Below are 27,921 nucleotides of genomic sequence, written 5' to 3' on the forward strand. Positions count from 1 at the left end.
TCGCTACGGCGGCCGGGAGGGGGTGCGGGCCCGTCATGGCGGCGGCGGTGGTGGCGGCCGGGCGGGCCTGTGCCCGCGGCGCGCTGCGAGCGGCCTGGCGAGGTGATGGGGCTGCGAGGGGAGCCGGGGCCGCCGCCGCGGGGACGGCAGCGGCCACCGGCCCGGGCAGGCCGCGGGAGGCGGGGGGGATTCCCTGCAGGGCGAGGGGAGCGCGCTCAGGGTGCACAGCCGGACATCTGTCCATGGGCACAGCCATGGGGACATCCATGGGCACAGCCATGGGCACAGCCATGGGCACAGCCAGGCAGCCATGGGGACATCCATGGGCACAGCCATGGGCACAGCCATGGGCACAGCCAGGCAGCCATGGGCACAGCCATGGGCACAGCCAGGCAGCCATGGGCACATCCAGACATCTATTGGCACACACAGACATCCTGGGCACAGCTGGGCATCCATGGGCACATGGATCCTCCTCAGTCACTTTTCGAAACTCAAATGTATCATCTTTTGAAGTATACTTAGAAGGAAGGGAAAATGTCTTTGTGTTCCACAGTGCTCTAAATACTTTCTTGCCTTTCTTTGCTGCGGCACAATGGAAGCAGTCAATGAATTTCAGGTCTCTTTAGATCCTCAGGGCAGTCTGTAATGAAGAGGTGCCAAACTGTGATTAGAGCCTGAGCATTAAGAAGGGCTTGAAAACAGGCTGGTGGTTTTTCCTTAGTGAAGGGAAACATTTCCACAGCCTAGACACAAGAATATCCTTAAAAAACCCCAACCATTTTTTGCAGGTAAACCAGGGAAATTAAAAGGTGCAACAACTTCTTAATAATTTCTTGAAATTATTAAGAATAATAATTTCAAGAGTGCCTTCTTCTCTTTGTGACATTTTGTGTTGCAATGTTTTCCCTCCCACATTCTGCTTTGCACTTCAAGACAAAAGGTGCAAGTCTGATTCCCTTTGAAAATCACTGGCTTCTCTTCCCATGCCTATATTTGCAGAAAGCACAGTTTTAAGGAAGGGAGTGTGCTGTCTCTAAACACCTGTCTGTCTTTGTTCCCAGGGTTTGCTTCTGTGCCAGTGAAAGGGAGCTGCAGTTCCCACTCCAGCCTGGCATGGGCTTTGCAGACACGGTGCTCCCTCTGTGCCCCCTGGACTGGGACAGTGGAGCAGTGCAGGAAAAGCAGCTTCTTCAATACCTGTAAGTCCTGAGCTGGATGAAAATTATTAACTGTATAATCAGGAGAGGGAAAGAAAGCACTGCTTTGGAGGGAGACAGTCATGAAAATCTGTGTATACTGACTTTTTGTGTCTCCTGAGGTTACAGTGGCAGCTGCAGGTGTTGACAGAAGTGTGTGCACAAAATCAGTTTATCATCTTTTAACAGCAAACAGGGTTAGCTTTGTGTCACAGTGAATCCATCTAATTATGTCATTGGATGGGAGGAGGAAGCAGCTTCCCCTCTGTTTCCTAGGCCTTTATTCAGAGTATGAATTGTGTGTTTATCTCCCAAATTATTTTTGAGCCACGGGCAAGGCCTGCTGTTCAAGCTGTGCTGCCCCAAAAGTGGAATTGCTGCAGTGCAAGAAGGAGTTACACAGAAGCTGTTGGGAACAGCCCTGCAGGTTGTCTGCTCTGCTGCAGTGTTTTCCTCCTGCCCTGAAAGGAGCTTCAGCCATGCTTGCCACAGCTGAGGAATGATGCTGCTTAAATTCACACTCAGGGCTGTGAGCTGGGGTAGCTGGGGGGCTTTTCCACCTGCTCTGTGCTTCCTTGTCCTGTCCCACAGGGGGAGAGAAGAAATGGTAAGGATGCAATCTCTGGCAGAGGTAGCTGCAGCAATCAGAGAGTCAAAATTTGATTCTTTCTATTCCATAGAATTTAGGAGCTCTGCAGAATCAGCCTCTCAGAACTGGTGGTCTCTTCCCATTCTCAGCATCTGGGTGCAGAATATTGCATTTGTTTTCTTTACATCTGCTCAAGAAGAGGGGTTAAACATTCAGGCTGGGCTTGCTGCTCATCTTCTCCAGTAAATTTTGACCCTTGACTGATTCCAAGTACTTGAGGATGGAGAGTCTCCAAAGGCTTGGGAAAGGCTGCAGTGTGAGCTGCAGGCTCTGCATGGAAAAGGCTTTCTAAGGATGCCACCTGCAGGGAGAACTCGTTTGACAAGCAGCAACAAGATGAGAATATGTAAGAAGCCTCCCTCTGTTGTTATTTTGTTTATCTTAAATTAAACGTGTAGCACCACAAGTGATTGCAGTGTGATTAGGATTTGTAGGTTAGATTATTTCCTTAATTAGCCTTGTATTCACATTCACAAGCTCTGGATGAGTTCTGTTTTACCAGGAGCTTTTCCAGATGTCTGGTTAAATGACTGAATTACAAATATTTGCTGTGATGGCATCCGTGTTGTTTAGTAACATTTGATACATTTAGGCAAACTACCTAAAACTGTTGGCTTATTTAATGAGATGTGACAACCTGGAAAAATGAAAGTGTACCTCCTTTATGTATGAAACAGAGACAACATCCATGAGATTCATAAGACTCAGGGTTTTGCATTTCAAAGTACAATTATTCTAGGAATAATTGTATTTTGAAATACACTGAAATATAGTTTCAGTATAATTTGAAATATACTTTCTGTTACAGAAGTAAAAAGCAGAATCTTCCCAATGCAAATGAAGTGGGTACAAACAGTATAAATCACTCAAACCCTTAGCAGTGCAGTTGCTTCAGAAGTGGCAGCATTTAAAATGCAGATATGACCATTTTATGTGGAGTAGCTGTCAAGTGAAATGTCAGCCAAATGGCAGAGCTTTGTGCCTGAGAAGGGTGACTGGATTTTTCTCTCTCCTTAGTGAATGCTTAATGATCTTCCATCATTCCTTGGGCAATAGTACTGTGCTCTTGTTGGTAGGGTCATCTGTACCTTCAACATAACTGTTATTTTTAATGGTTTGACTGCTTTAAATAGAAGGAATTCATTTAAATAGGAAAAATTGCAATTACCCTAGGATTTGTCTCTGATCCTTACCAGGTAGCTCTCTCCTGCAGCTCTGACACAAAAACATACACGGGGATTTATTCCTGTCCTGTGACATGTTTCAGTGAGTTTTTAATGAAATAATGTAAAATTATCTTCTTATTCCAGGCTTATTCTTTCCCCTTTCCACCCTCCTGACCAATTCAGGAAGCAGTTCAGTTTTCATTTACTGATTTGGCTGTCTCCCAGCCTTGGGAATTATCTCTGACCCCAGGCATCCAAACCAGCATGATTTTCTCAACATCTGTTATGTATCCAAGTGCATGTGAGATAAAGAGCTTTTGTTTGATACTGGGACTATATAAAAATTAGACTTTCCTAGTCACAGGTCATTCCATCAGCCTTGGGAGCCAGTCATGGGATCATAGAAATGGTTTGGGTAGGAAGAACCTTAAAGAGCATCTTGTTCCAAAGGCACTTCTGTGGCCAGGGACACCTTCCACTGCTCCTTGAGGCTGCTCCTTAATTACATTTTGTACCATGTTGTTGTAGTCTTATGTGAGTTTTCTTTGGCATAAATTGTTCATTTTGACACCCATGTCTAACTCCATGATCAGAATTTAAAAATATTTACTTTTTCAATTTAAAAAGAATTATTCTTGAAGTATGATCATTCCAGATAAATAATTACAGAGCTGCCTCTTGTCATTGTCAGTGGTACCGTAAGAAGAGTTTTGATATTTCAGCATTAAGGATGTAAAGAGTTACATCTGAACAACTGCTTTTTAATTTTTTTTTCCTTTTCAAGAGAGTTGTCTGTATGTTGAAGAATAGTTAATTGCTTTTAGTCAAAAGAAAGGGGACTGAATGCCTTATAGTTAATTGTACCTGGAGAGATACAATTCTATTGGGTTTTGATTTGATTGGGTTTTTTTTACTGTATTGATTTTGATAGTTTTATGATATTACTTTTCAAAAGCATTTAGCCTCTGATTTTCATTTTGTTTTGAGGAACTGAACCAAGCCAAAGGTGTTTAGTTTGCAGAAACCTCACTGAAATTTCTCTTCTCCATATCCATCTGGTGACACTGAGACATCATAGTTACTAAAAATAAAAAATGAAAGCTTTAATAATCAAAGCAACCTTCAAAAGACAGCAGCATTTACAACAACATATACTAGCCACATCTAAGGTCCTTGGTTTTTCATAAAATGTTATAAAGAAAAAAAAATACAGTTTCTCAGATGCTGGAATTGTAGCTGGATTTATTCAGGGCTTGAATTGAGACTGACAATCAACCTGACATTCCACATCTACAGCTTCTGCTGACATTGTGACAAATTGCCAGTTTTAGAAAATGTGAAATTCTGATCTGAGTGTGCTGTGGAAGTGTGCTCAGGGTTTGCAGTTAGGTGGAGTTATTCCCTGTGTCAGTGTAGCAGTGTGAATGTATCTTTTGGAATATTTTCCAGGTTTTGTTTTACTATCAGGATGCAAGTTTTGTTTCTGGATTTTGAGGAAAATGCCCAAAACTTTCCCATTCTATCTTGGGGAAAAAAAAAAAAATAGATGTCTTGCCAACAAATTTGCAGACCCACCTAAACAAAATTTTAATGCAATCCACATAATTGGACATTTGCATTTTTAACAATGTTATTAAATTACTATGAATAAGTAGGTAGCCCCAAGAGCTTCAGAGTTGTATTAACAAAATCAAACAGAGAAAGTTTGGTAGCAGATGAGGGTTTTTCCTGTTTCACTCTTGTGGAAATCCCTCTATCAGTGGGAATCAGAACTGAGCTTAAGTTTTCAGTGAAAACATACCAGGTATTTGCAGTTCTTATTTTTAATCTGCAAACTTTTATCTAAAACCAATTTTATATCTGTCCCGTGGTAGTGATCTCTTGGATGGCCTCATGTTGATGTTTGTGGTGTTGCTGTAGCCCTTGTCCTGGTGAGACCTCTCCAGAGCCCAGATTGTGGCAGTGGGCAGCTGGGTGTGCAGGTCATGCTGTGTGACTCAGTAGTGGCTGTCTGGACTGAACACTTCACAGTCTGCAGGGCTTCCCAGCTTTGTGTAAAGGCCCTGGAGAGCTCACAGATAATGCCCTCAGAAGATGACATCTGCAGGGGGTGGAGGCAGAATTGCAAAGAGGAGCATGTATTTTGCTTAAGCAGCCCTGATATTTAATGGCCTCACCAGGAAGGGGGAGATTTTTGTCTTCTCATTATCTTCCAGCAGAACTCAATATCAGATATGCTTCATATGCTGCCATTTAACAAGGCTGAGAGGTCTCTTTTGAGAAATGGTCTCTTTCTTTGAAGAAATCAATGTTTTGAGTGTGGTGACTTAATACACTTGAGAATAATCTGGCATTATATTTCATTTTTTATAGATCTTGTAGATCCATGCTTTTCTGCTCATGGGCCAGGGTTAGACAGGAAATCAAGAACCTGATGTCATGTGATGGCAGATAGTTGCATGTCAGAGGTCAGGTGGCAAGAGCAGTGCTCATTGGGATGAACACGCTGATGTTGATGAATCTGCTGTAGAATCTCACATGTTAAAAGGGATCCCTCTGGTCTTAGAGTGCCATTGTTCCATTTTTTTCTCATTAATAAATCTCTTTGTATTTTCATCTGCAGAATATTCCCTTTTGAATCATGGAGGAGAGGATTCAACCTAGAGGAGTTAAACAATTTCCATGAGTAACTTTACAAAGCCTGAGTAGGTCTTGAAATGAAAGACTTCCACATTTAAAGCTAAGAGGAAAATATATTAGAAACACACCTTCCCAGGAATAACAGATGGCATGAACTGAGTTGACAGGTTTTGAACAGTGTATGAGTTCAGCTGAAGATGATTAAGGTGTATAAAGTCAAGCTCCATCTTTGTTTTGGATGGTTCACTGCTGTTGTTTTGGAAGTAGGTTTTAATGTAATTGTGAGAATGACTGCAGCCACTCATAAGAATTGAGCTTGAAGTTGAATGTTAATACATGCAATTGGAAATGACATCTAAATTATTTGAGTCATGTTCAGCCACTGTTGTAGGTTTTGCTCTTAAGACAGCTGCTCTGTGTATGTTTTTTTCCTAGCACCTTTACCCTAAATGCTTTGTAGTTAAGGATATTGTTGTCAGGCACATTTTGTAAGATGGTGGAGAGAGAATATGACATCATAAGTTTAGATTTTTGGATCACTCTTTTTCCTAACCTAAGCCACTTAAATTGCAGGTCTTTGCCAAATCGTGGTTAGAGTGGTTGATGTGGCCTGCTCTGTGCCAGCCTCTGTCCCAGGAATCTTTGAAGTACACATGAAAGGGAGCTAAAAGCAGAAAGTTATTTTTTGGAATAGTGTTTGTGAAACAGCAGAGAGATGTATATTCCTGCAGAAAATGGGAGACCAAGGTTGAAGTCCTTCAAATCAGGAAGTGTGTGTGTCTCCAGGTTCCAGATAAGTGTGTTAAACTTCTGGATTAAGTACAGGGGGTAAGGGGTAATGAAGTGAAGGCCTGCATCCAAGAAGAAATGTCTCACTGTGGTCATTAAGCAGCTGTGTATAGACTGTAATTTATCATTAAATTTGTAGTAGAATATGTAGCAGCACATTCTCTACTCTTTCATATTCCATACGCATGAAGCATTTTTTTCTAAATCCTGTTTTTGTTTGGAGATGGTGGCAATTGGTGTCTTCTAAGATTTTATCTGTTAATAAAAGTGTGTATTCCAGGCTGAAACTTGGAAGAGAATGTAAGTGGTTGAAAAGACCTTACTGATTTCCTTAGGTAATACAGCTGCACAAATGTAATGGTGTTAGTGGATAACAGTGCACTGAGGCACTGTTTATTATAAGTAGGAGTGTGATTATTATAACAAGTTCTTTAGTCTTTTTATTATGTCAATATTAATGTCTTTGTATCTCTGCTGCTGTGCTGGCACAAGCTATTTGTCACCAAAATCCTTTGGGAAAGATTACTTGTATTGGAAAGAAGTGAGCCTACTTAGCTGTTTTACAAAATTGATTCTTTCTTTTACTCCCTTCAGTTTTCCAGCTTACTGCTCTTTGTCTTTCTTTGTACGCTCAGCAAGCTGTGAACTCATCTTGCAGGAGACAAAGAAATCTGATTTTAATCTCAGTTAATGAGTATCTAGGATACTGGTTTCTGATGTGGCTTACAGCAAGTCTTTCAATACTTTTGCATTACTGAGGTGTGGCCAAATATTAATCTCATAATTACCTGTCTCATTCCTGATATTCAGGGATAATATAAAAATACAAACCCCCAAATCCTTTCCAGAGTATTACAAATATATTTTGTGTAGATTAAGCAAAATGGAGTGATGTCACACAGACTTACTGTTGTTAGTGATCAGCTTGCATAAAGCATGCTTTCAGCTCAGTTCTGTAGTGGATCTTTTTCTAGTCTATAAAATAAAATCTTACAGATGACACTTTCTCCCCCCACTCAGTAGCTCTGTGCTTTTGGGTAACTGACTAAAAATGTGTAGTGGCTTTTATGACTGGTTTTTATTTTAGCTCTTGAGGAGTGCATGCAACATCCTGTTTTACAAAGCAAAATAAAATAAGCCCATAAATCTCAAAGACTGCATATCTGCTGTAGTGTCTTCATTCCAGAGCATCTGCACAGGTGTGAAAGCAGTGCACTGGTCCTCCTTTCTGTCTGCAGTTACTTCTCCAAATCAAGACATTCCTCCTGCCTGTGTGTGTGCTCACTAATCACCTTGGTGCTTTGCTGCCAAGATTGACCTTTCTTACACACAGATTTTTGTTTTCACCAGTGGTGTGTTGTCTGTCTGTCACAAGCAATGTCCCCACCACTGCAATCTTCCTGATGACAGCCTATCCCTTTCACATCCCATTCTTGTCACTTCGTCTTAAAATCAGCGTGATGCCTCCATCCTATAAAGAACTCAGCTCTGCAGCCTGCAGGCTTCTGATGTGTTTCATTAAATGCAGCTGCTTTCCAAACACATGATGGGATTATTATAGACTGATGAGATGAACTGCACTTTGGGACCAAATGTGATGTTTTCATCTGGTTCTAATTTTGTCAGAATTTGTGCAGTGCTTGAGGCCAAAGCTTGACTCGGCCTGACCTGTTCTTCATGGATGTGTTGGCATTGAATGTTCTCCTCTGGTGCAAGACAATGTCCTTACTCTGTGACCTTTGCTACTTTCTTCTATTGGAATTAAAGTGATCTGATTGTATGTATATTTGGAGTGCAGCTCAAAGTGCAGGATTTTTTTGGCATATATTACCAGCTCCAGAGCTGCTCTTTTCTCTTAACTGTTTGTTGCTGCCCCTGTGCAGCCTCCTTTGCAGCTGTTTGACCTTTTGTAGGGTCACCCAAACTGCAGATTGAAGGACTGTTCCAGCTTAAAAATAGCCTTGCAAAGAAAAATATAAGTACCTTTATTGTGATTCCATGTTTCCAGGCTAGCAGGATTATAATTTTTTTAAAAAGAATTGCTAGTTACACAGTGTTTTCTGAATCAGCTAAGAATTAAATCCTTAACAGGATTGATGATCAGCCTTCCAAGTAATGGAACACCCCCATAGTTCACTTAGCATGAATGTACTGAAAAACACATTAACTACTTTGCTTTTTTTTTCCCCTAAAAAACATTTGCAGTAAGGAGATAATGCATTTTTATATAAGTTTTTGTTGGTTTGGTGGGGGTTTTTTTTGTTGTTTTTATCTAACAGCTACATGCATTGGTGTGTTGTAATCACTGGAAGGTTTTTAGTGGCTGACAGTTCAGACACTGGTTTTAAGACATTTGATGCAGCTGCTGCTTGTGGGAATTTTTTTTTAACTTCCAAACCTCTGGACATTGGGGTTCACTTGAATGTCCAGAAAAGAGCATGTAATTTCAGACAAAAACTTCTCTTTTACAGGGCCTAAAGCCTACCCAGGAGGCTTTCCAGTTCTTGCCTCACAGCATGTAAGAAGTGGGATAAACTTTGGTGTTATCCATGGGCATTTGTGCTGGTCTGTAATACACAGATTTCCACTTGTCTGCAGTAGAGCCAAAACCTCTGTTACATGTTTAGCCTTGTTGAGCTGTTCATTCACCATGTTTTTTGGGTATATGGTGACTTTGGAGGCCACTCAGCTCTTGGCTGTCTTGAGGTAATATTTTGTAGCTGCTTGGAATTGCAGAGTTGTGTGTCCTTCCTTGTGTACTTGCTTTCCGATGTACTGAGATTTGGTTGCTGGATGCAGGACTCTTAAAAAGGAATCACTTATGCTTCCTACTTGGAAAAAGGTATTTGACTGAATAGGTGTGTCACACTCTTGGAAGAACCACCTTGACACCTTAAGCAAACTTAGTACAAAAATAAATGTGGGTGCTTAGTGGCCCCTCTGGGCATCCTGGGTTGTTTCTGTCCCTCACTGTGTTGTCAGCATGGCAGAGCTTGCCCAGTTCCAAAGCATTTTCCAGTCTGTGGGGCAGGATCTCTCAAGCACATTATTCTGAAAATAATTAATTGTGGTGGAAAAAATGGTAGTGATATTATGGTTATTTTAATTGTCCTGGTTAGAAGTTTTTACTGACTTTTTCTGCCTACTTTAAATAAAATCAGTGTGTAATCAGAGAAGACAAGATTTACACTGCCACAGTAACGCTGCCCCTGGGTCAAGCACACAATAGCATTGATCTGCAAACAGAACCTTGGTGATGCTTCTGCATTCTGGCTGGAGAGATGGAGAGGGAAAAACCTCCTGGAACTCAACAGGGGCAAGTGCAGGGCCCTGCCCCTGGGGAGGAACAACCCCAGGCACCAGCACAGGCTGGGGTGAGCTGCTGGGCAGCAGCTCTGCACAGAAGGAGCTGGAGCTGTCCATGGGCCAGCCGTGCCCAACCTATCCTCTGTGATTCTGTGAAATATTATCTATGGTGTCTTTTCACATAAGCAGTTTCTTTTTGGTACAGTTTTTTATTTTGGTTTTTGGGGGTTTTTTTTGTCTAAGCTGCTGTGGTGTCCTGTATTGCCACCAGCTGGGTGAGTAGGGGTTTGCAGGTAACTACTGAATATGTTTCCTAAGTCTTGCTGTCCTGTGCTGGGTGAAGCACCAAGGCAGTCCTGGCCACAGCCACTGCCTGAGGAGGCCTGACAGAGCCAGAACTCTGTGGTGATGCTGTTAAAGTCTTTTGTATTCCTTCTCTTTACATTCCTTTCCACTTACACAGGCAATAATGGGGACATTATATTTTCAGAACTAGAGAAAAGCAGCAAGTTTATGTTTTGCTTAATCTTTTGTGTTTTGTGCATTTTAAAGCAGGGTAGCCCTTGGATGTTTTTAGGGGTGATTCAAGTTGACTGTCACTGATCAATGTCCTTGGATAAGTAATGCAAGGTATTGCTGCTCTGAGTTACTAATGAATGATTTTGTTTCATGACCTGGAAATGAATACTATACTGGTTACTTGTTAGGAATATTTGTCTTTAAATCAATCTTGAAAAACCTTGTAAAAAACATGCCCTTGGCTATGGGCCTCTCTCAGTGCAGTAATCAGGAGTACAGACACATCTTTGCACCAAATACATATGCACAGAGTAGGAAATTACTTTCTTGGCAAGGCAGTAATGCTACAGTTTAAATTCCAGCAAAGCAAAGATCAAGCAGGTTTCAAGTTTGGGGTTATTTTTTGTTCAGCTTCAGTTTCCAGTGTAAGCTGTACTTATAACTTAAGGAAGTTGTTGTTTTTTTTTTATTTCAGTGACAGCTGATCAGCTATGGAAAGGAGCTTTGGCAGAGACTGGTGTGGGAGTAAAGAAAGGAAGAGGAAAGAAAAAGAAGAAAAAGCTAAGGAAGAACCTCAATAGAGGCCAGGAGATTGGTGAAGGTAGATCACAAATACAAAGCTGGTGTTTTTGTGTATAGTGTTTCTTGATTTCATAGTAGACAAATTCCTTTTCCTTTCTGTGATGCCAGAACTGCTTGAGATATTTTTCTTCAAACAAAAAAAATCTTGATATGATTATTTAATGTTGGTTTTGCTTTTCCAGTTATAAATTCTGCATCATAGAATGCATTTGAAATATGTAAGAATTTTCCATTTTGTTGCATTTTTCCTGATTGCAGAGTTGCAATTCTAATTTGGAGCAAAGCATAATTTTTCTCTGTTATTTCTAAGGACGTTCTGGTTTCCTCTGGCCTGGTCTTAATGCTCCTGTGCTGCAGACTGGGAAAGTGCAGGAAGTTTCCCAACGGAAAAAAGAAGAACGAGAGAGAATTCAGTCTGAAATCATTCAGCAGAGAGATACGTTTGAGAAGAAAAAGAAAATAAAAATTAAGAGAGAGGGAGGATGGAGTGGGAAGTGCTGGGGAGGTGTCATTCTGGATCCTCCTGACCCTGGTCCTAATGGAGGTAAGAAAACCAATTGTCTTCTTCAGCTCCCTTTGTCTTTCTGAGGGGAGACTTGGAGAAAGTGAGATCCAGACTTTTTCTGTGATTGACAATTGGTTTGTGCTTTGTTCCAGGCCCACACACAAGCAAGCTAAATCAAAGAGCAGGTGCTGCTCACGCCAGTGAAATCTGTTAAAACACTGCTTTATTTCCTGCAGCTGTTAGACTGTTCTGTGACATTATAGAGTGAATGATTTTATGTGGTATTACAGAGCACTCTGTTCTGTCACAGCTGCTACAGGAGTCTTGAAGGATGGAAATGTTCTTCTGAGTCCAGCATCAATTGTCTTGAAGTATAGTCATGTTTTTTTTATAGTTTCTTAAAGGATTCTGTGGGATAAATCAGTCTTGTTGAAATTCTAGTTCAAATAATGAAATAGGGTTAAAGATTATGTAGTTTGAATGTAGCTTTTAGAAGAAGCTGCAATAAATAACTCCCATAATAACTATAAAAGTTATTTTTTATTTCCTAAGTAGTTCAGTATAGTGAAGCTAGAGCTTTTACATGTACAGCAGAGAGGTGACTTTTTTACAGTGCTGTTATTCAGACTACTAGAGATTCTATAGTCTCTAGTTTGGAAGCCTCATCTTTTTCAACTAAGTAAACATGAAAAAGACTTGTCAGCTCCTTTTGGGCCGTTTTTATTGTGAAACTCTGCTTATTGACATCTTTCTGTACACTTTTATAGTAAGAGGAGCTAAGAAAGACAGGTGGTATTTTCTAGCACTGTTGCATTTCATTTTGTTACCCTAAGAGCAAATAATCTGTGGAAGGCAGTGATGGGACAATGGACTTGGCCGACTGTCACTGAATCTTTCAATGTAAAAATAGGAGATCTGAGAGCTTAATTGCTCCAAATTCCCCATAAGTCAGTGGTGGAACATGGAGCAAGTCAAGAAGTGCCATGGTTCTAGTTTCACACTCTGAACACCAGACTGTGTTGAGTTTATCCCACTAAAAGAAGTGACAGCTGTTGTAAACAGTGTTTATGCATTTGTGAACTTTGCCTTCTGGTGTTTTCCTTGATTTTGCTTTTGGCTGGTACTGCTGATATGGATTACTTGCATTAAAGTTGGCAGTGTGGAGCCTGTTCTAGTCAGATCAAGTTCTGCCAAAAAGAGGAGAGGGCACTGCAATCAAAATAGGAGAATGAAGCTGTCAGCCTGTATTGTAAATGAGGCGGAGAAAAAGCAGTTTCTGATTAGCATCCACTGATTTGCTTTTAATCTTCTAAAAATGTTGGGGATCTTCAGCCCCCCACAGTTCTTTCTTTCTTTTTATTCAGAGGATTAATGATTCTGCAGAGCAATTGGGACAATCCCTGTGTGCAAAGCAATGTCAAGGTGATAGGAAGAGCAAACCTGAAACTGCCAAACCCAATGAATCCTTTTGGCCTGAGACTGTGGCATGACTGGATTCCCTGGTGTCACTTACTGTGCTAGCTAGAAGTAGAGAAAGAGCAGTATTTTCCACTTTGAAATCAAATTAGTTTTCTCCCAAGTTTGCAGTGTTTCTTTAGCAACTGAAGAGCTTCAGAGGGAGCAGAGTGCAGCTGGGATTCATATCCTTACTGTGAGCTAGAAATCTGCTTTGTGCAGCCTGACACATCTCTAAACTGTGCCAAGATTATCATGTTTATAAACATCTTGGAGGTTTTGTGTAAATAATAAACCAGTGTTTGGTCAAGGACTGAGGCTCCAGTTCTACACCATTACAGGCTTTTAAGCTTTCCTCCAAAATCTCACTGTAACTACACCAAGTAAAGGTTTTCTGTGTTATACTGAAATGCTCTTGTTCATGGGGTAGGTTGGAAAACCAAGAAGTTGTAAGGACTGTGGTTATTTGAAGTGGTCATATATTGTTTTGTTTCATGCTCCCCCTCCCCTTTCTGTAATTTCATAAAGGTGTAGATAAAGAAGTACTTGCATTTCCATAGAATCAAAGAATAGGTTGAGTTGGAAGAGGCTTTTTACAGGTAATCTAGCCCAAACCCCAAATTTTTTTGAATCCTTGTTAATTGTATGATAAAAGCTTCCAAATATTCTGAAAATATTGGATAATACTTTAGTCATAATGGAAGTGACCTATCTGTGATTTTAATGATTTACAGCTTTTGCTCTGTATACATGAAATTTGAGGTTTATTTGCAGTTTTAGAGCAGTATTTAGGGAAGAAGGCAGTTTACACTACTTCTTCAAATTATTCTTATCTTACCTTTTCTACTTCTTGCTGAGACTGCCTTATAAATTACAGCTCCATAGAAGTTGTGTCCTTCTTAATTTGTACCACCTACAGGGGGGTGTGCTGATAGACAAGTAAAACAAGGAAATGTGACACCCTGTTTTTCTCCCTACAGAAACTTATGAAGACTTTGAAACAAGAGTCATTGAGGTAAGCATTGCAAATCTTTCCAGGGACTTTGAAGAATTATCACTACTTTATATTGACCTTGGAATTATTTAACAAGTCTTTGCCAAGTCAGTATTATAGCAGTAGGAATTAGTCTGGTTTTCTGTTTCAGCTGCACAACGTATGAGAAAGTGAGTTATCTTGTCTCTTCATTTGAGAGAGATGGGCTAACAGAAACATTTTCTTAAAAAATAGCCTGATTCACAACAGCTCCTTGTCTGAAAGTTAAAAGAATAATCAGGCAAGTCAGAAGCTGAGCTACCTGACAGATGTACTCCAGAAAAGCATCTGAGGCTTCTCTCCTGTTCTGGTAAATGTGCAAATGGGTTTCCTTGTCCTTGATTATCTTTCTGCATTTTTTGAGATGACCATCAGTTGGAATTCGGTCCAGTGGCTTGAGTGTTTTCTAGATAAATCCAAATCTTTGCTTGTGGCAGTGGGTTTGGTACCTCCTGAGACGTGGAAAACAATGATGCTGTATTGTAATCTCAGTCTTGGTAATTTAAAATCATGAGTTGGTTTCTATTTATTTTTTTTTTAATCCTGCAGAGGGGAAAGATGTAAACTGTTTTAGATGTCTGCTGTAAGGATAAAAAGCAAAGGATAAAAAGCAGTGGATATAAATAAAAAGCAAGATAAATTTAGGCATAAAGAATGACTTGCAAATGGGAATTTGAATACTGAAATGGATTGGGAGTATATGGAATGTCTGTCATTGGAGCTTTTTAAAAACAAGTTAGATAATCTGCCAGAAGGGATGGGGAAACAAAATCTGTGACCTGTTAACCCATTTTCATATCTCAGTGGCTTTTTGGAGTGGACTGGGCCACACTATGGGCTTTCACTGATACAGCAAAGACCATTTGGAGCACTTGGCCTTTAGCTGAGTCTGTGTTTGAAGGCCATTTGTAAAAATTGAATTGCACAGGAACTGTTTTGAAAGAAGTGATTTTTGTTCCCAAGCCCTGCAGCTGGCAGTGCCTTCTGCTGCCTGAAGGGGCAGATTGCAGAGCAGAGAGTGTTGGTCTGCTGCTGTGCCCTGGCAGAGCTGGCTCTCACTTTGGGTGCCAGAGCAAGGGAGTTTGCCCTGCTGCCAGAATTATTTACAAACAGCAAAGCTGAGTTGCTCTGCAGTGGTTCCATGTGCTGTAGAAATCTGTCTCAATGCTTTATTATATTTGAGTAATAAAAAAGCTTTTAGAAGCAGGTTGGGGCTCTGCTGTTACATGAGATTGCCACAGATGTGAACTGAGAAAGTGGAGTGCTTTTGCAGAAAAATAGCAGCAGCAAAAATTCTCTGTTCAAAATCAGCAGTGAGCTCAAGATAATTGAGTCTTACAATTTTCTGATAACAAGTATGAGGTTTGAAATAAATAGATCATTTTAGCATTTCTGGCTTAAATAGGTGGGAGACATGCTGCTATTTCTGGATGTTTTCTATTCTCTTTACCTTCACAACAGTACAGGAGATTAAAATAATGTTGACTGGGAAGTTGTGCTTCACAGCAAGAATCTCAGAGCCATTTTTAAAGGACTGCCTTATGAACAAAGGTATAATAGGCCCTTTCTGTTGTGATTATGCTACTGAAAAGGCTGTGCTGTTTTGCTAAACAAAGAAAGAAATTGCTTATTAAAGTGTTTTCTTATAGTGTAGAAACAGAAAAGCTGTAATTTGATTTCTCCTGACTGAAAAAATAGAGTATAGAAAAGCTCAGATTTTTGTGTCAACTAGAACTAAAGTTGTTATAGAGAACTTGGGTTAACTGTTTCTTACTTTCCCTGCCAGCCTAAGGCAACATTTCCTCTTCTGCTCATGTATTAGAGATAAGAACAATCTCTTTAAATAGAACTGATGGTAATGCTTAACTGGTGTTCTAACATAATCACAGTGGTAATTAAAATCTACAGGTGCAGCTGACATGTGCCATTATTATTTTCACTGGAAGGCTTCATTTCATGTGTCATCAACCCTCAGATTAATTTTTCTTTTATTTTTCTCCAAAATGAACATGGTAACATAGGAAAAAAAAGTAGCCTACATGACATCCTGTGCAGTAATAGTAATTGCCTTGTAGTGCAATTAAAATTAGAAAGTGAGACCTTGTACTCAGTAGGGCCTGAAGGCACAGAGCATGAGGTTAGTGGCCCTTGGAGTCTCTCATTAAGGGGAGCTTTCTGAAGGGAGAAGATAAAATTATAAATAAAGCCCTTTGCAAAAGACATATCTCAAAGGGATTTTGTCCAGCACGCTGAAATTGCCTCCTACTAGTTGTGAAAACTGTGCTTTGTGATTACTTGCTGGTTTGTTCATGTCTTTTTGTTTCCATTGCCTGCTTCTGGTGAAGGCAACTTGAAGAATTTTGTGCAAGCATGGCTCCATTTTAGCAGGGTCAGTGCAAGTTTTCCAGTGTCAGAATAGATCCAGTTTTGAGCCAGATGGTTCAGGTATGGTACTGTCCTTTTTAAATAAACCAACAAAAACACTCAGAGATTTGTGTTTGAGTGTTAAACTACAGAATGCAAAGTAGCAATAGGTGTTCTTGTCTCAGTCCATTTGGATCACTCTGATTTGCAGAGCAACATAACCTGTAAATTAAAGTTCATTTCAGGAGCTTGCTAGGCAGGAAAACAACCAACCACTCAATCCCCTTTGTACTGACTCATCTGGACAGGAATTCACTAGTTCTTCATTTAATTAATGAGGTTTCTAACTCAACAGTTCCTAGTTCATAATTGATGACTGAGAGGAAAACAATTGCCACACCGACAGTCAGAGTGTTCCTCCTTCCTCCTGTGTGGCAGTGCAGGTGTGGCACTGGGAGGCACCTCTGTCACTGGTGTCATCCAGCTTGGAAATGAGATCTGTGCCATTGCCATCAGATAGGGGACTCTGAGGAACTGCCAGACACACAGCATGGAAGGATGGTGGCTGCAGGGGACAGAAAGCTCTGGGTGGCAGTGGCTGCATAATGGATTCTGTTCCTTCCTGGAAATCTTGTTTGCCTTGTTGCTGTCACTTTGACATGAGGAAGCTGCTTCCCTGCCTACATCAGGCCTCTTCTTGACTCATCTTGGTAGGCTTGCTGCTTGTGACAAAAAGAATATTCTTTAATGCACAGGCTAAACCCCTTTGTTTCTTTTCATAAGTCATTGGAAGTTGTTTTTGCAGAGTGCAAAAAAAAAAAAAAGGCTTGTGAAAAAGAAATGCTGCATGAATTACAGTGTCTGAGATCCATTGTTTGACAGCCTTGACTAAAAAATTACATGGTATAAAGGATACTCTTTGAGTAATAATTTACTTCTAATGGAATGTTGCCTCAGAAGTACTTTTGGGGTATTTGTAGGCTCTAGATTTTGCTTTTAGAATATAGGTAAGTCTTCTGTTCCCTAGATGATGCTGACAGTGTCTTTAGAGTAGCAGTGAAAATTTCAGGCAGTTTTTAACATAGCACCTGAAGCTACCTGTTACATGAAAACATGAGAGGTCAGAGCTGTGCACTATTTCTGATATTCTTGGAGTACTCAAAAGATTTTGGCCTGCCCTAAAAGTAGAGTTTAGGAATACTAGCCTCAACTGGTTCTGTTTAATAAATACTTGATGATTTTTATCTCTTAACTGTCAGGTTGTATGGAAGAAATAATTGGCATTTAGAACACCCAGAAGCTTTTGAGTGACTTCTAATAGGGCATAATTATGGCTCATCCTTTGAAAAGGAAAAAAAGACATTTCAGATGCAGAATGACTTTGAGGATGCAATACTGGGGGCTCAATCCAAAGGATCTGTACTCAGCTGGGAGCTGTAGTACAAGGCCACACTGAGAGAGGAGAGAGAGGAACAGGACAAGGTTATTAGTGATGCTTGTGTTTGTGTGAGTGTTGCTATTTCTGTTTGTGTTGGCTTGCAGGGCTCAGTGTGGGATTGCATCCCCATCTTTCTGTGAGGGTACTTGGATGGGGAGAGCATCTCCTCCTCTGAGGGTGCAAGGTTAAGAGTCATTTCAATGTAAGCATTGCAGCTGGGAGGTGTTCTGCCATTGTGGTACCAATCTGCTCTACCCTTGGTGCACAGAATGGTGATGCAGCTACCGTGGGTTTGGGTTTTGTTAGCAAAATTCTTTTAGGTAACTGGATTGCCAAACCTTTTAGCTGTGCCCCTGAGCCTGTCTAGGCTCATTGGCATGGAACTGCAGCCTGCTCTCATTTTATTTCATTTCCCCTCATACCTTGGAGAACTACTGGGACCAGAGCTCTTATCCCATGAGGGGTCAGCCTGGGCAGACATTTCTCTGCATAGCAGCAGCAAAAGAGTGGCAGTGTCAGGAGTGTGGCCTGGAGGTGACAGGTTCCTAGAAATCATGACTAGAATAGGATTTCTAGAAAGGAGGGATTCCCAAGAGCAATCAAGCTGGCCAGTCATTCATTTGGCTCTTGCAGAAACAAAACCTCACAGGACGTGTTGTTGGATTTTGACCCTTTTTTAACCAAGTGCAACAGTTGAAAGCATAATAGTGTTTAGCAGCCTTTCTTTGAGTGTAGCTTGCTTCCACATTGTCATTTCTCCTCTTAATGGGTGTTTGAGGTTTCATTTGGTTTTGAGGTGCTGCTCTTCCCTCAATTCTAGAAAGAAAGCTGAGTTTGCAGCATTTCACCACTGGATGGTGGATACAAGGAGACAGTTAGTTTGAGGTACAATGTGATTTAGGTTGAGCATGTGCTGCATCTGCTTTCAAAGTTTAAAACTTGGCTTTCAGTCTAACTTGAGTGTCAGTCTGATCATGGGGTGGTTGTGCCTGGGTTTCAGTCACTTTTCAGAGGCTGTGCTGCTTGAAGAGTGGCACAGGAGCTCCTTGCATGTGTCTTTATTGCCACATTCTGGAAAGGGAGAGGAATAATCCATGAGGAGTTTTCTACAAACATCACATCCTTTATTTTTGACATGCTGACTCTATTTTTGTACAGATACCTACTGAGATTGGCAGCAGAAGATAAAAGTGTGTGCAAAGCAAAAATAGTATTCTCTTGATGCTCCTGGGGAGATGACTCTGCTTCACTCTCTTTTCTTCCATTATTATTTTGCATTTTCCCTAAATAGCCCATTTACACAGGCACTTTCATCTTATGGGGTGTGGGTTTTAGCTTGTTCTTGTCAGCAGTGAGTTTGAAGAAAGAAAAATAGCTCGGAATAAGCAATTGGCAAGGCTGATATTTCTTCAAAGTACCCTCTAGAATGTGTGGGCACCTTGAATTAAACAGCATCTTTATTGTAATGAAACCAAGGTGAAATTTTTGAAACCCTAACCATAATCTTTACCTAGTAAAGACACTGGAATTTTGTGGGAGTTGTTGGTTTCGGGTTGCTTTTGTTTTGGTTTAGATTTCTTACGGTGAATTTTAGTAAGAACGTTTAAACCATGACCAAGTATTTTCTAATAATCTACTTTCAGATGAATAACACTACAAGCACAGTAGCTTACTGAAAAATTACATATAGGGAAAAGGATTTTTATATATGCTATGTATTATCTTTTGATACTTGGTCTGTAATTAACGTATTACATATAAACTGTATGTCTGTATTTAAATAAACATTTAGTTCAATATATAAACAAAACCAAGGGAACTAGAACAGATGGACAAAGGATCTCAGATTGTTGTCCCAAAATTGGGTTCTCTCACCCAGTGTGCAAGAAATCAATGCACACACAGTGGAGCTATTTGATTTATTTATAGTTCTGCTCCAACAGGGGTGCTGTGGGTAAAGCTAGCACACTGAAAGCCAGAAATACAAACATATTTATGCAGTTTGATTATTTACAGTTCTCCATCATTAATCTACATCACTGCTTGGCTAAGCTGCTCCTTGCTTGGCTGTTTCTCACATGGATTTAAGGGTACCAGCACATTCTGAATTCCTGTCTGATGTTGGGGGTCCCCACTCACAGGCAGGCAGCCTCACTGGATTTAATTAATTTAACTGGATTTAACATGGATTTAATTGAATTCCTGTCTGATGTTGGGGGTCCCCACTCACAGGCAGGCAGCCTCAGCTTCAGAGCTGTGGTTTGCACATCAAAATGAGCCAGGTTCACCAAAGGACAAACTCTTGAAGTATTTCTAAACCCCAGCAGACCAAAGCTGGTTTGGGCTGACATATAACCAGTCTCCTCACCTTATCTCATCATTTTAGTGAGCTTTTGCCACATTCTGCATTCTCTAGGTCAGGTTTGTCCTCCCTTTTCCCAGACCATGCTCTCCATCCCACCTGTACTTCTGTCTCTTGTCCACTCTGGGATGTATTACACCATGTAAGGTGGGGGGCTGTAAGCAGTGGCTTGCTGATAGAATCATGGAATATTCTGACTTGGAAGGGACCCTTCAGGATCACTGAGTCCAAGTCCTGGCCCTGCAGAGAACAGCCCAAGTGCTTGGGATTGTTTTCCAAACCCTGCTTGAGCTCTGTCAGGCTTGGTGCTGTGACCCCTGCCCTGGGAACCCTGTGCCAGTGCCCAAGCACCCTCTGGGTGAGAAGCTTTTTCCTGATATCCAACCTAAGCGTCCCTGACACAGCTTCAGGCTGTTTCCTTCTTCTTCCCCTCTCTTAAATGGAATCTCCTTTTCAGCAGCTGTCATCTCTGTAATGAGACTGCCTTCTGCAGCATGCAAGTAGATTTCAATCCTAAATTTTAATTCATGCAGAGAAACAACAGACCTTGAGCAATTCCCGAGAGTGCTTCTAAATTAGGTTAAAATATGAGGGGGGCACTTCAATATTGGTGTCACTTTCTCAATATTAGCATTACTTTCCATTTTTTCCCATGTTTTTTCATCATGCTTGAAATCACACTTAAAGCTGGCAGCCTTAGAACATTATCTGTTTTGCAGCTGAACACAACAGAGGGGTTACTTTCATGAAAGGTAACTTTCATGAGGTAACTTTTTAACCTTTATGTATTTAATGCCTTGAAGCCAGTGTCCCACTGCAGATGCTACCCATTGACAAAGACAGTATAGATATTCTGAGTGTATACTACAGACCTCTGATACCCTTTTGCAAACTTGACTCTCTTATAAAAACAAAACAAAAAAAAAAGAAAAACTAACAAAACCCAACCCATTTGGACTATGTGCAACAACAGGAAACTTTGTGTTGCTTTTTTCTTCAGGTGAGAAATGTGTTTTGTATGAAGGCAAAGGAAGGCAGAAAAAAATCAGTGCGTGCCTTGGTGGCTGTTGGGAATGGTAAAGGGGCTGCAGGTATGTATTGTGTGTATGTATTTATTGTATGTACAAGGTAACCTCTGAGGAAGACACAATTTGTGGCAGCTTTAATAAGACAGCTGTGTTCATGGTCAGCCAGAGTTTGCTGGACTTTGCTTATGTGAAAGATTCAAGGCCTTGTGTGTTCCTCCAGCTGAATTTTGCTTGCACTTGGGAGTGGAGGAATATTTGCAAAGAGAGGAAGGTGTGGTTCTCTTGCAGAAAGATGAAAAAACTCCTCCTGCCTCTTCTTTGGAAAGCTTCTTCATGGAATGTGTTATCACTGTAATCCAGATGTCCTAAATGATGGAACTGAAGTTGTCCCAGGCTTTTTTTCTTCATTCCCTTCTTTATTTTTAAACAGAGTGGACTATTTCTTTTGTCTGAAGCAGTCACCACTATTCAGTTGTTTGAAACAAAGTTTGGTCAAACACACAAAAACAGCTTAAGCCTTATTTTTTTCCTTTTACAACAAGCAGTTGGCATCCAGATGTTAGGTGTTCACAACTCCTAAACTGTTTGTCTCTGTGATTTTCTCTGAACCACTTTTTGAGTATGGCATCTGCAGTGGGGTGGAAATTTAAATGCTAAACATGGCTGTGAAGTTCTTTGGTTTTTTCCAGTTTTCTTTCTGAAGATCATCTGCATCATCTGTTTCTCAGCAATAAAATGCCTCTTTCTGTCTTGCAGGTTTTGCCATAGGGAAGGCAGGTGACAGGACAAATGCTTTAAGGAAAGTATGTTGATTGAATTTTTTTTTAGTTGATGATAATTACAAATAATTCATACCTACACTTAAGGGGTTTTTCCCTAATAATCAGTATAATTTGTAGTCTTTGCAAAGAAGTAAGTCTATGCGTTTGCTTTGTCTGTCTTGATCCAGATAATCATAGAATGATTTAGGTTAGAAAAGCCCTTTAAGATCAAGCAGTCCACTTGACTGCCAAGTCCTCCACCAGCCTCAGTGCCCTGTCTGCACATCTTTCAGACACCTCCAGGGATGGTGACTGAGCCTCTTCACTGGCAGCCTGCTCCATGCTTGGTAACCTTTGCAGGGGAGAAATGTTTCCCTGAAAACCTCCACTGGCACAGCTTGAGGCAGTTTCCTCTCATCCTATCCCTTGCTACTTGGGAAAAGAGACCAACCCCCACCTCACTTGGGTCTCCTTTCAGGTATCTGTAGGGAGCAGTAAGGTCTCCCCTGAGCCTCCTCTTCACCACACCAAACATCTTCATTTCCACAGAGTTTAGATGTGGCAAATCTGTTTTCCTAAGTTGTTTTTCTCTTTCTTTTTTTATATCTAATTAACTGAATAATGGTAAATTGCAAATGCTTAGCAGAATAATTCAAGGAGAAAAATGTTTTCTGCTTTTATTCCCTAGGCAAAGAATAAAGCAATAAGCTCCTTGCACTTTATAGAGCTGTATCAGAACCACACAAGTAAGTATTATTCTTTCAATGTAAGCACTGAATATACCAGCAAGAACTGGTTGCAACTACTTGCAAAGCATAAAAAAATGTTAAGTTTTTCTGGTGTGATGCATTATATTATAATTTTTTATAACCTGGTCTAGCTGAAGGTTTCCCTGCTCGTTGTGGAGGGGTTGCACCAGCTGACCTTTAAAAGGTTCCTTCCAACCCAAACAATTCCATGGTTCTGTGCTTAAAATTTGGATACTTAATGCATAGTATTTCAGCCTCTTACTAGCAAGATTAGATCTTTCCTGGCACAGTTTGAGTTAAGGGAGTCAGATACTGTCAGGGCATTTTTCTTTACAGTGAACTCCTGTGCTTTTTCCTTTACTTTGTCAGAGGAGATGATTCCCTGTGACTCAGCCCATGTGTGCTGACCCAGCAGCCAGGGAGGACCTGGGCTGGAGGGTCAGCCTGATGTTTCCTGGTAGTTTTTTGTTAGTATTCTGTATGGAAAATCCAAGAATGCTGATGCCTGTGGGGAAATCTTAGGTTAAAAACTAGATTATTAAAAAAATACGAGTCAAATTGTGTCATGTGAGCTCAGTTCAGAACTAAGTGAGGCTCACTGGAGGCACACCTACCTATTTTTCAATAGTAACATATATTCACAGGTATTTCAGCATTCATAATCTATTCCAGAAATTTACCTAGACTAATCATTCTCCTTAAAGAAGTCAGGGGAGAGTAAAACCAATTTCACAGGTCAGAAAAAGAAAGGCACTAACTGAAGCTTTTCCAGAAGGAAGAATTTATCTGTAATGCCTTTTTTCCCCCTTCCAGTTTACCACGACATTTCTGTGAAATTTAAAAGGACAAAAATCCGCATGAAGAAACAAAACAAAGGTAATTAAGTTTAAATTTTTAATTTTTCATAATTACTGGCTGGTATTTATTGATGAACTTTACTTCTGTAGTGTCTAGTCTACCATGTTTTAAATGTTGAAAATCATCAGTCATTTTTCTTTAGAAATACCTACTGTGGCTGACCTGGCTTTGCTCTTGCAAATTGGGATTTGTCCCTTTTACACTGGTGGGAGCTCTCTCACTCTTCCCAAGTGTAATTCCTTCAGTTCTCAATGACCTAGGTGTGGAGCCTGCTCCTGCTCCAGCCACTGGTGGGTTTGTGTAGAGCTCCAGGTTCTCACACCCCTCCCACTCCAGGTGTCCCTTTCATTACAGCCTTGGGGGTGGTGAAGTCAGTTTGGTCTTCCTGGAAGTGGCACCTGAAGTTGCACGAGAGCTCATCAGTTTGGGGGGTGTTTTTTTTTTTTCTTTTCCTTGTCTCTTTGTGTTTCTTTTAGATCTGTGGCTCCATATATTTTGTTTCTGGTTTCTCCTTTCTCCCTCAATTTCCTAATTGGCAAGGTCTCCAATCAGATAACCTCACTAAAAGAAACATTCTAGCCCTTTTCTGCAGCTTCCCAGCCATTTGGTCCACAGGATGTATTTCTTTTTTGTGTCCTTTACTCAGCAGCAGCAAGACTGTCCTGCAGTTTTTAAAGATTACTAGAGCTAAGCCATGTGAAACAAACCTCTCTGGAACAAAAGTAGACTCTTCAAAAAATATCTGCTCAATTAAAACCTGGCAAGTGTAAGAAACCATCTGCAATTAATGCCAGTGTAGTACAGTTATGCATTGGAGCTGATAAAATCTCCATCTCTGTGATGGAGAGGGATGCAGGAGACACACAAACCTCTGTTGTGTTTGTGGATTTTGAAATATGTTTGTCTCTCCTTCACTCTGTGCCACTAAAATTATGACAAAGTCTAACTCATTCCAATTGCTTGGCCAGGAAAAGGGAAGTGATGCCTCTGCACAGCCCTTGGAGCCATTTTCAACATCTAATGTGTTCTACCATGCTGAGTAACAAAAACAACAACAAAGAAGAGATCTCAGTGCTCTCTTCTGAGTAAATTGTGTGCTTACAAATAATCACACAGTGCTCATTTATGGTTTTTCCCCCCAGGGTATGGTCTGCACTGCCACCGAGCCATTATCACCATCTGCAGGCTAATTGGCATTAAGGACATGTATGCCAAGGTCACTGGATCCAAAAACTTGATTAACATCACCAGAGCTCTCTTTAGAGGCTTGACCCTGCAGGTGGGTGCACTCCCAGTGCCCGTTAGGTATGGACAGGAGGGGATGGGTATTGTAATAGCTCATGGGCAAACAGTTTATATTCCAGGCTTAAAATGAAGCAATCTTACAAAGAGCAAACAAAATCAGCAAAGGGGGTCATTCCTCAGCAGTTTTATGGATTTGTCAGTCAAGAAGAGCTGTGTGTAACTCTGCCTGTTCCACAGCCAGGTGTCTGCAGGGGACATCTGAATTCCTGGGCTTTCATTTGGTGGGGTTTTGGTGACTATTGAAAAGTCCTGGGCAGAGGGAATTGTGGGCCAGGCTTGGTTGCTGCTGCTTGTTTGTGCTCTAGGTTCCCATTGAGCAAGGATTGAAGCCCCAGCTGCTTCTATTGCTGCTGTAATTGAGATCTCTGAATTCAGTCAGGGAAGTGGTGGTGCTGCCTCCACCTCTAAGTGCTCACAGTGGAGATGTCTCTGTCTGAGCCAGCTGCCTGGAATTGGTGGAAAAGCTCCCACATGCAGCATTTCATCCTACTTCCTTTGAACAGCAGCCTCAGGATGAGTCAGCCCTCTGGAAATTCCTGGTTATCTCCTTTGCTTGCAGTTTTGGTGGCTGCCAAGGTTTGGCTGCTTCCATTCCCAATACAGCCCTGCAGAGGTGTAGCTGTCAAGTCTGTCACCCTGTCCTGGCCAATGTCACCAGTTCAGCCTCAGGAGATGAGGGGGTTGTGATCCTCTTTACCTGATGGGAGTCACAGATCTCCCAGCTTAGCAATACCTCAGGGCAGTCACACTTGGGGAAGTCTGGCACTGTATTTTCAATCAGTGTGTCTGAGAATGTTCCACAGAACAAACAGGAGAAAGGCCTGCTGTATAAATTATTGCTTTTGGAGTTATGCACTTGATAGGTTTTCTTCACTGCCCTGAGAAAGAAAACTTTCCTGTCACCTGTAAACATTTACTTTGTAAAATCTGAGTGTTATGAAAACACCTCATAGGCAAAGGGCAGGTGTAATTGAAAATAATGTTACATTCATATCTTTATGAATGTATCTTTATGTTAGTTAATGCCACCTGTCTGGGCACTAACAGGCACTTTTCTGTTATCAAAGCAAAATTTATATCCACATAAAGACATAAAAATGTTCCTGCCAACAGGAACACTAGCCTGCCAACAGCATGTTTATGAGCAGGGTATGTCTTTCCAGAAGGAAGTTCCTCTGGGATGACACTGTAGGGCTGAGCAGTGTATCTGAGGTTTGGCTGTCAGAATTTTTGCCTAGTAAGATAAGCCTGACAAATAATTTCATTTACAGTTTATTAGGAAATTACTCTTTGGGGCCTTTTTTCCCTGCCCCACATCCTCTGTAGATTTTGGCCTGAAGTGCAGCCATCATGGTTTTGGTTGTCCTTTCCCTGTCCTGCTCCCAGGAGACTCACCAGCAGCTGGCAAACCAGAAGAGCCTCTACGTGGTGGAGTTCCGGGAGGAGCAGGGCCCTCTGCCCATCGTGGTGGCCCTGCCCCAGGGGCCCGTCCGTGAGGAGCCTGAGCCTGAGGATGAGGTTCCAAACACGAAGCTGGAGTGGAGGGAGGTGAAGGAAGCCCAGGGGATGCTGAAATCCCCCTGGGCCAGTGTCAGACGGGCGGCGTGCTGACAGCTCCGGGCCCTCCGCGCCTCCGGCTCAGCGCAGCTGGGAAAGCCTGGCTCAAGGGGGTCTGGGCTTGAGTTTCAGGGGAGGGAGCAGGAGCTCTCTCGTGCCATCCATGTCACTGCTGCCATTCAGGAGCACTGCTTGCTTTCCCACAATTCCCCTGAGCCTGTCCGAGTGGGAATGTTCAGATGGAAGCAGTCAGAGAACGAGTCTTTGGCTTCGAGCATGCATTTACTCCATTCCAGAGGATGGTTTGTCCATGTATCTTTCACAAGCTCTTGGGAAACTGTTGAAAATACAAGATTGTGAAAGCAATAAAGAACCATCAGAGTGGGTTTAATTTGGGTTTGTTTGGGTCTTTTTTTGTTGTAGTTGTCGTTGCTACATGGTGGTGTCTGGGAGATGCTGAAGCAAGCAGCAGTGGTGGGAGCTCATGTGTGCACCCTGTGTCTCACTGCCAAGGCTCAGGAGCTCCATTCTGTGCCTCCCAGTTGAGAGTGCCTGTCATAGCATTTCCCCAAATTCTGAAAGATGCTTGGGCCACCTCTTTTGTTGGTGTGGGAGAAAATACCTTAGAAATTCTTCAAAACCAACCTGGGAATTTGCATTTGGAGTTCTAATGTTAAAGACATTTAGGAGCCATGTTTTACACTGATTTCAATGCAGGTTTCTAAAGACAGCAGTTGTGTATATACAGACAGGCAGGGTGAATTTAGTTGAGTTTTATCTCACTCTGGCAATGAAAATTCTATTTCCAAGGCCATGCCTGCTGAGCAGTGGGATGAAGGGTTTTTCCCTGTTCACTAGGAAAAAAATACCTTCAATACCTCAGTCAAAAGATACCTTCAATAGGGATTTCCAGGTGTTCAGGTTGCAAAGTTTCTTGTCCCAGCACATCAAGCTGCTGTTGGGGGATGTGTGCTCAGCTTCAGCTGGCATCTCTGCTGTTGAGCTTAGATCCCTGCATAAAATCAATCTTTTGTGGCTTTACTGTTCCCACAGGTTTGTTTATATTAACACAGGGGCTTGTGTAGATGTTTTACCCAGCACACAGATTGCTCATTGCTCACAGAAAAAGCTGGCTGTAAAATGGGAAATTCCTGCATTTTCCATGGAGCTGGTCATAATTTTCTATTAAAAATCAAATTCTTCTCCTGCAATTCAGGAGAAGATGGAGGTTCTCCTAACTCATTGCATTGCTGGAGGCAAGGTATCCAGTATGCAAATATTTGGAGAATAGTTAACAGAGTGGTTAAACCACTTAGTTAAGCAAGAGCAACCAAGATTACAATCTGGGCATAGTTAATGAATATGTCTGCAATCTTGTTTTTAATAGGAACTGAGGCTTTGCCTGCCTTCAGGTGCACAGATTGGTTTAACTACCGTGTAATTGCCTGCTCTCCAGAGCAGGTGCCTGCAGACCTTGTCCTGCCGAGGAAGCTGGGGCAGAGCAGAGATGAGGATTCCACTTACACAACCAGATGAACCCTGGTGGTGGCTGCAGGGGCACAATAGGCTCAGTGTTTCAGCTGTGTGAATGGGACTTGTAAATGCCCTGAAAAAAAGCCTGATTTGTGGCTTTTGAAATGGCCTGCTCCATCCAGT

The 27,921-nt window shown here is 41.5% G+C and overlaps 1 protein-coding gene across 1 annotated transcript; it reads left to right on the plus strand.

The window, feature by feature from the left end:
- MRPS5 (mitochondrial ribosomal protein S5) lies at positions 1-26,656 on the plus strand. Its single transcript, XM_039718821.1, has 11 exons — positions 1-102; positions 1,065-1,202; positions 10,744-10,869; positions 11,161-11,394; positions 13,791-13,825; positions 21,008-21,098; positions 21,792-21,838; positions 22,485-22,542; positions 23,359-23,421; positions 24,546-24,682; positions 26,095-26,656. The coding sequence occupies exons 1-11, from the start codon at positions 36-38 to the stop codon at positions 26,317-26,319; spliced, it is 1,221 nt and encodes a 406-aa protein (XP_039574755.1). The 5' UTR covers positions 1-35; the 3' UTR covers positions 26,320-26,656.
- The last annotated feature ends 1,265 nt before the right edge of the window (positions 26,657-27,921 follow it).

Source organism: Passer montanus, unplaced genomic scaffold (assembly GCF_014805655.1).
Source record: "Passer montanus isolate IOZ18808 unplaced genomic scaffold, ASM1480565v1 scaffold40, whole genome shotgun sequence".
Lineage (NCBI taxonomy): Eukaryota > Metazoa > Chordata > Aves > Passeriformes > Passeridae > Passer > Passer montanus.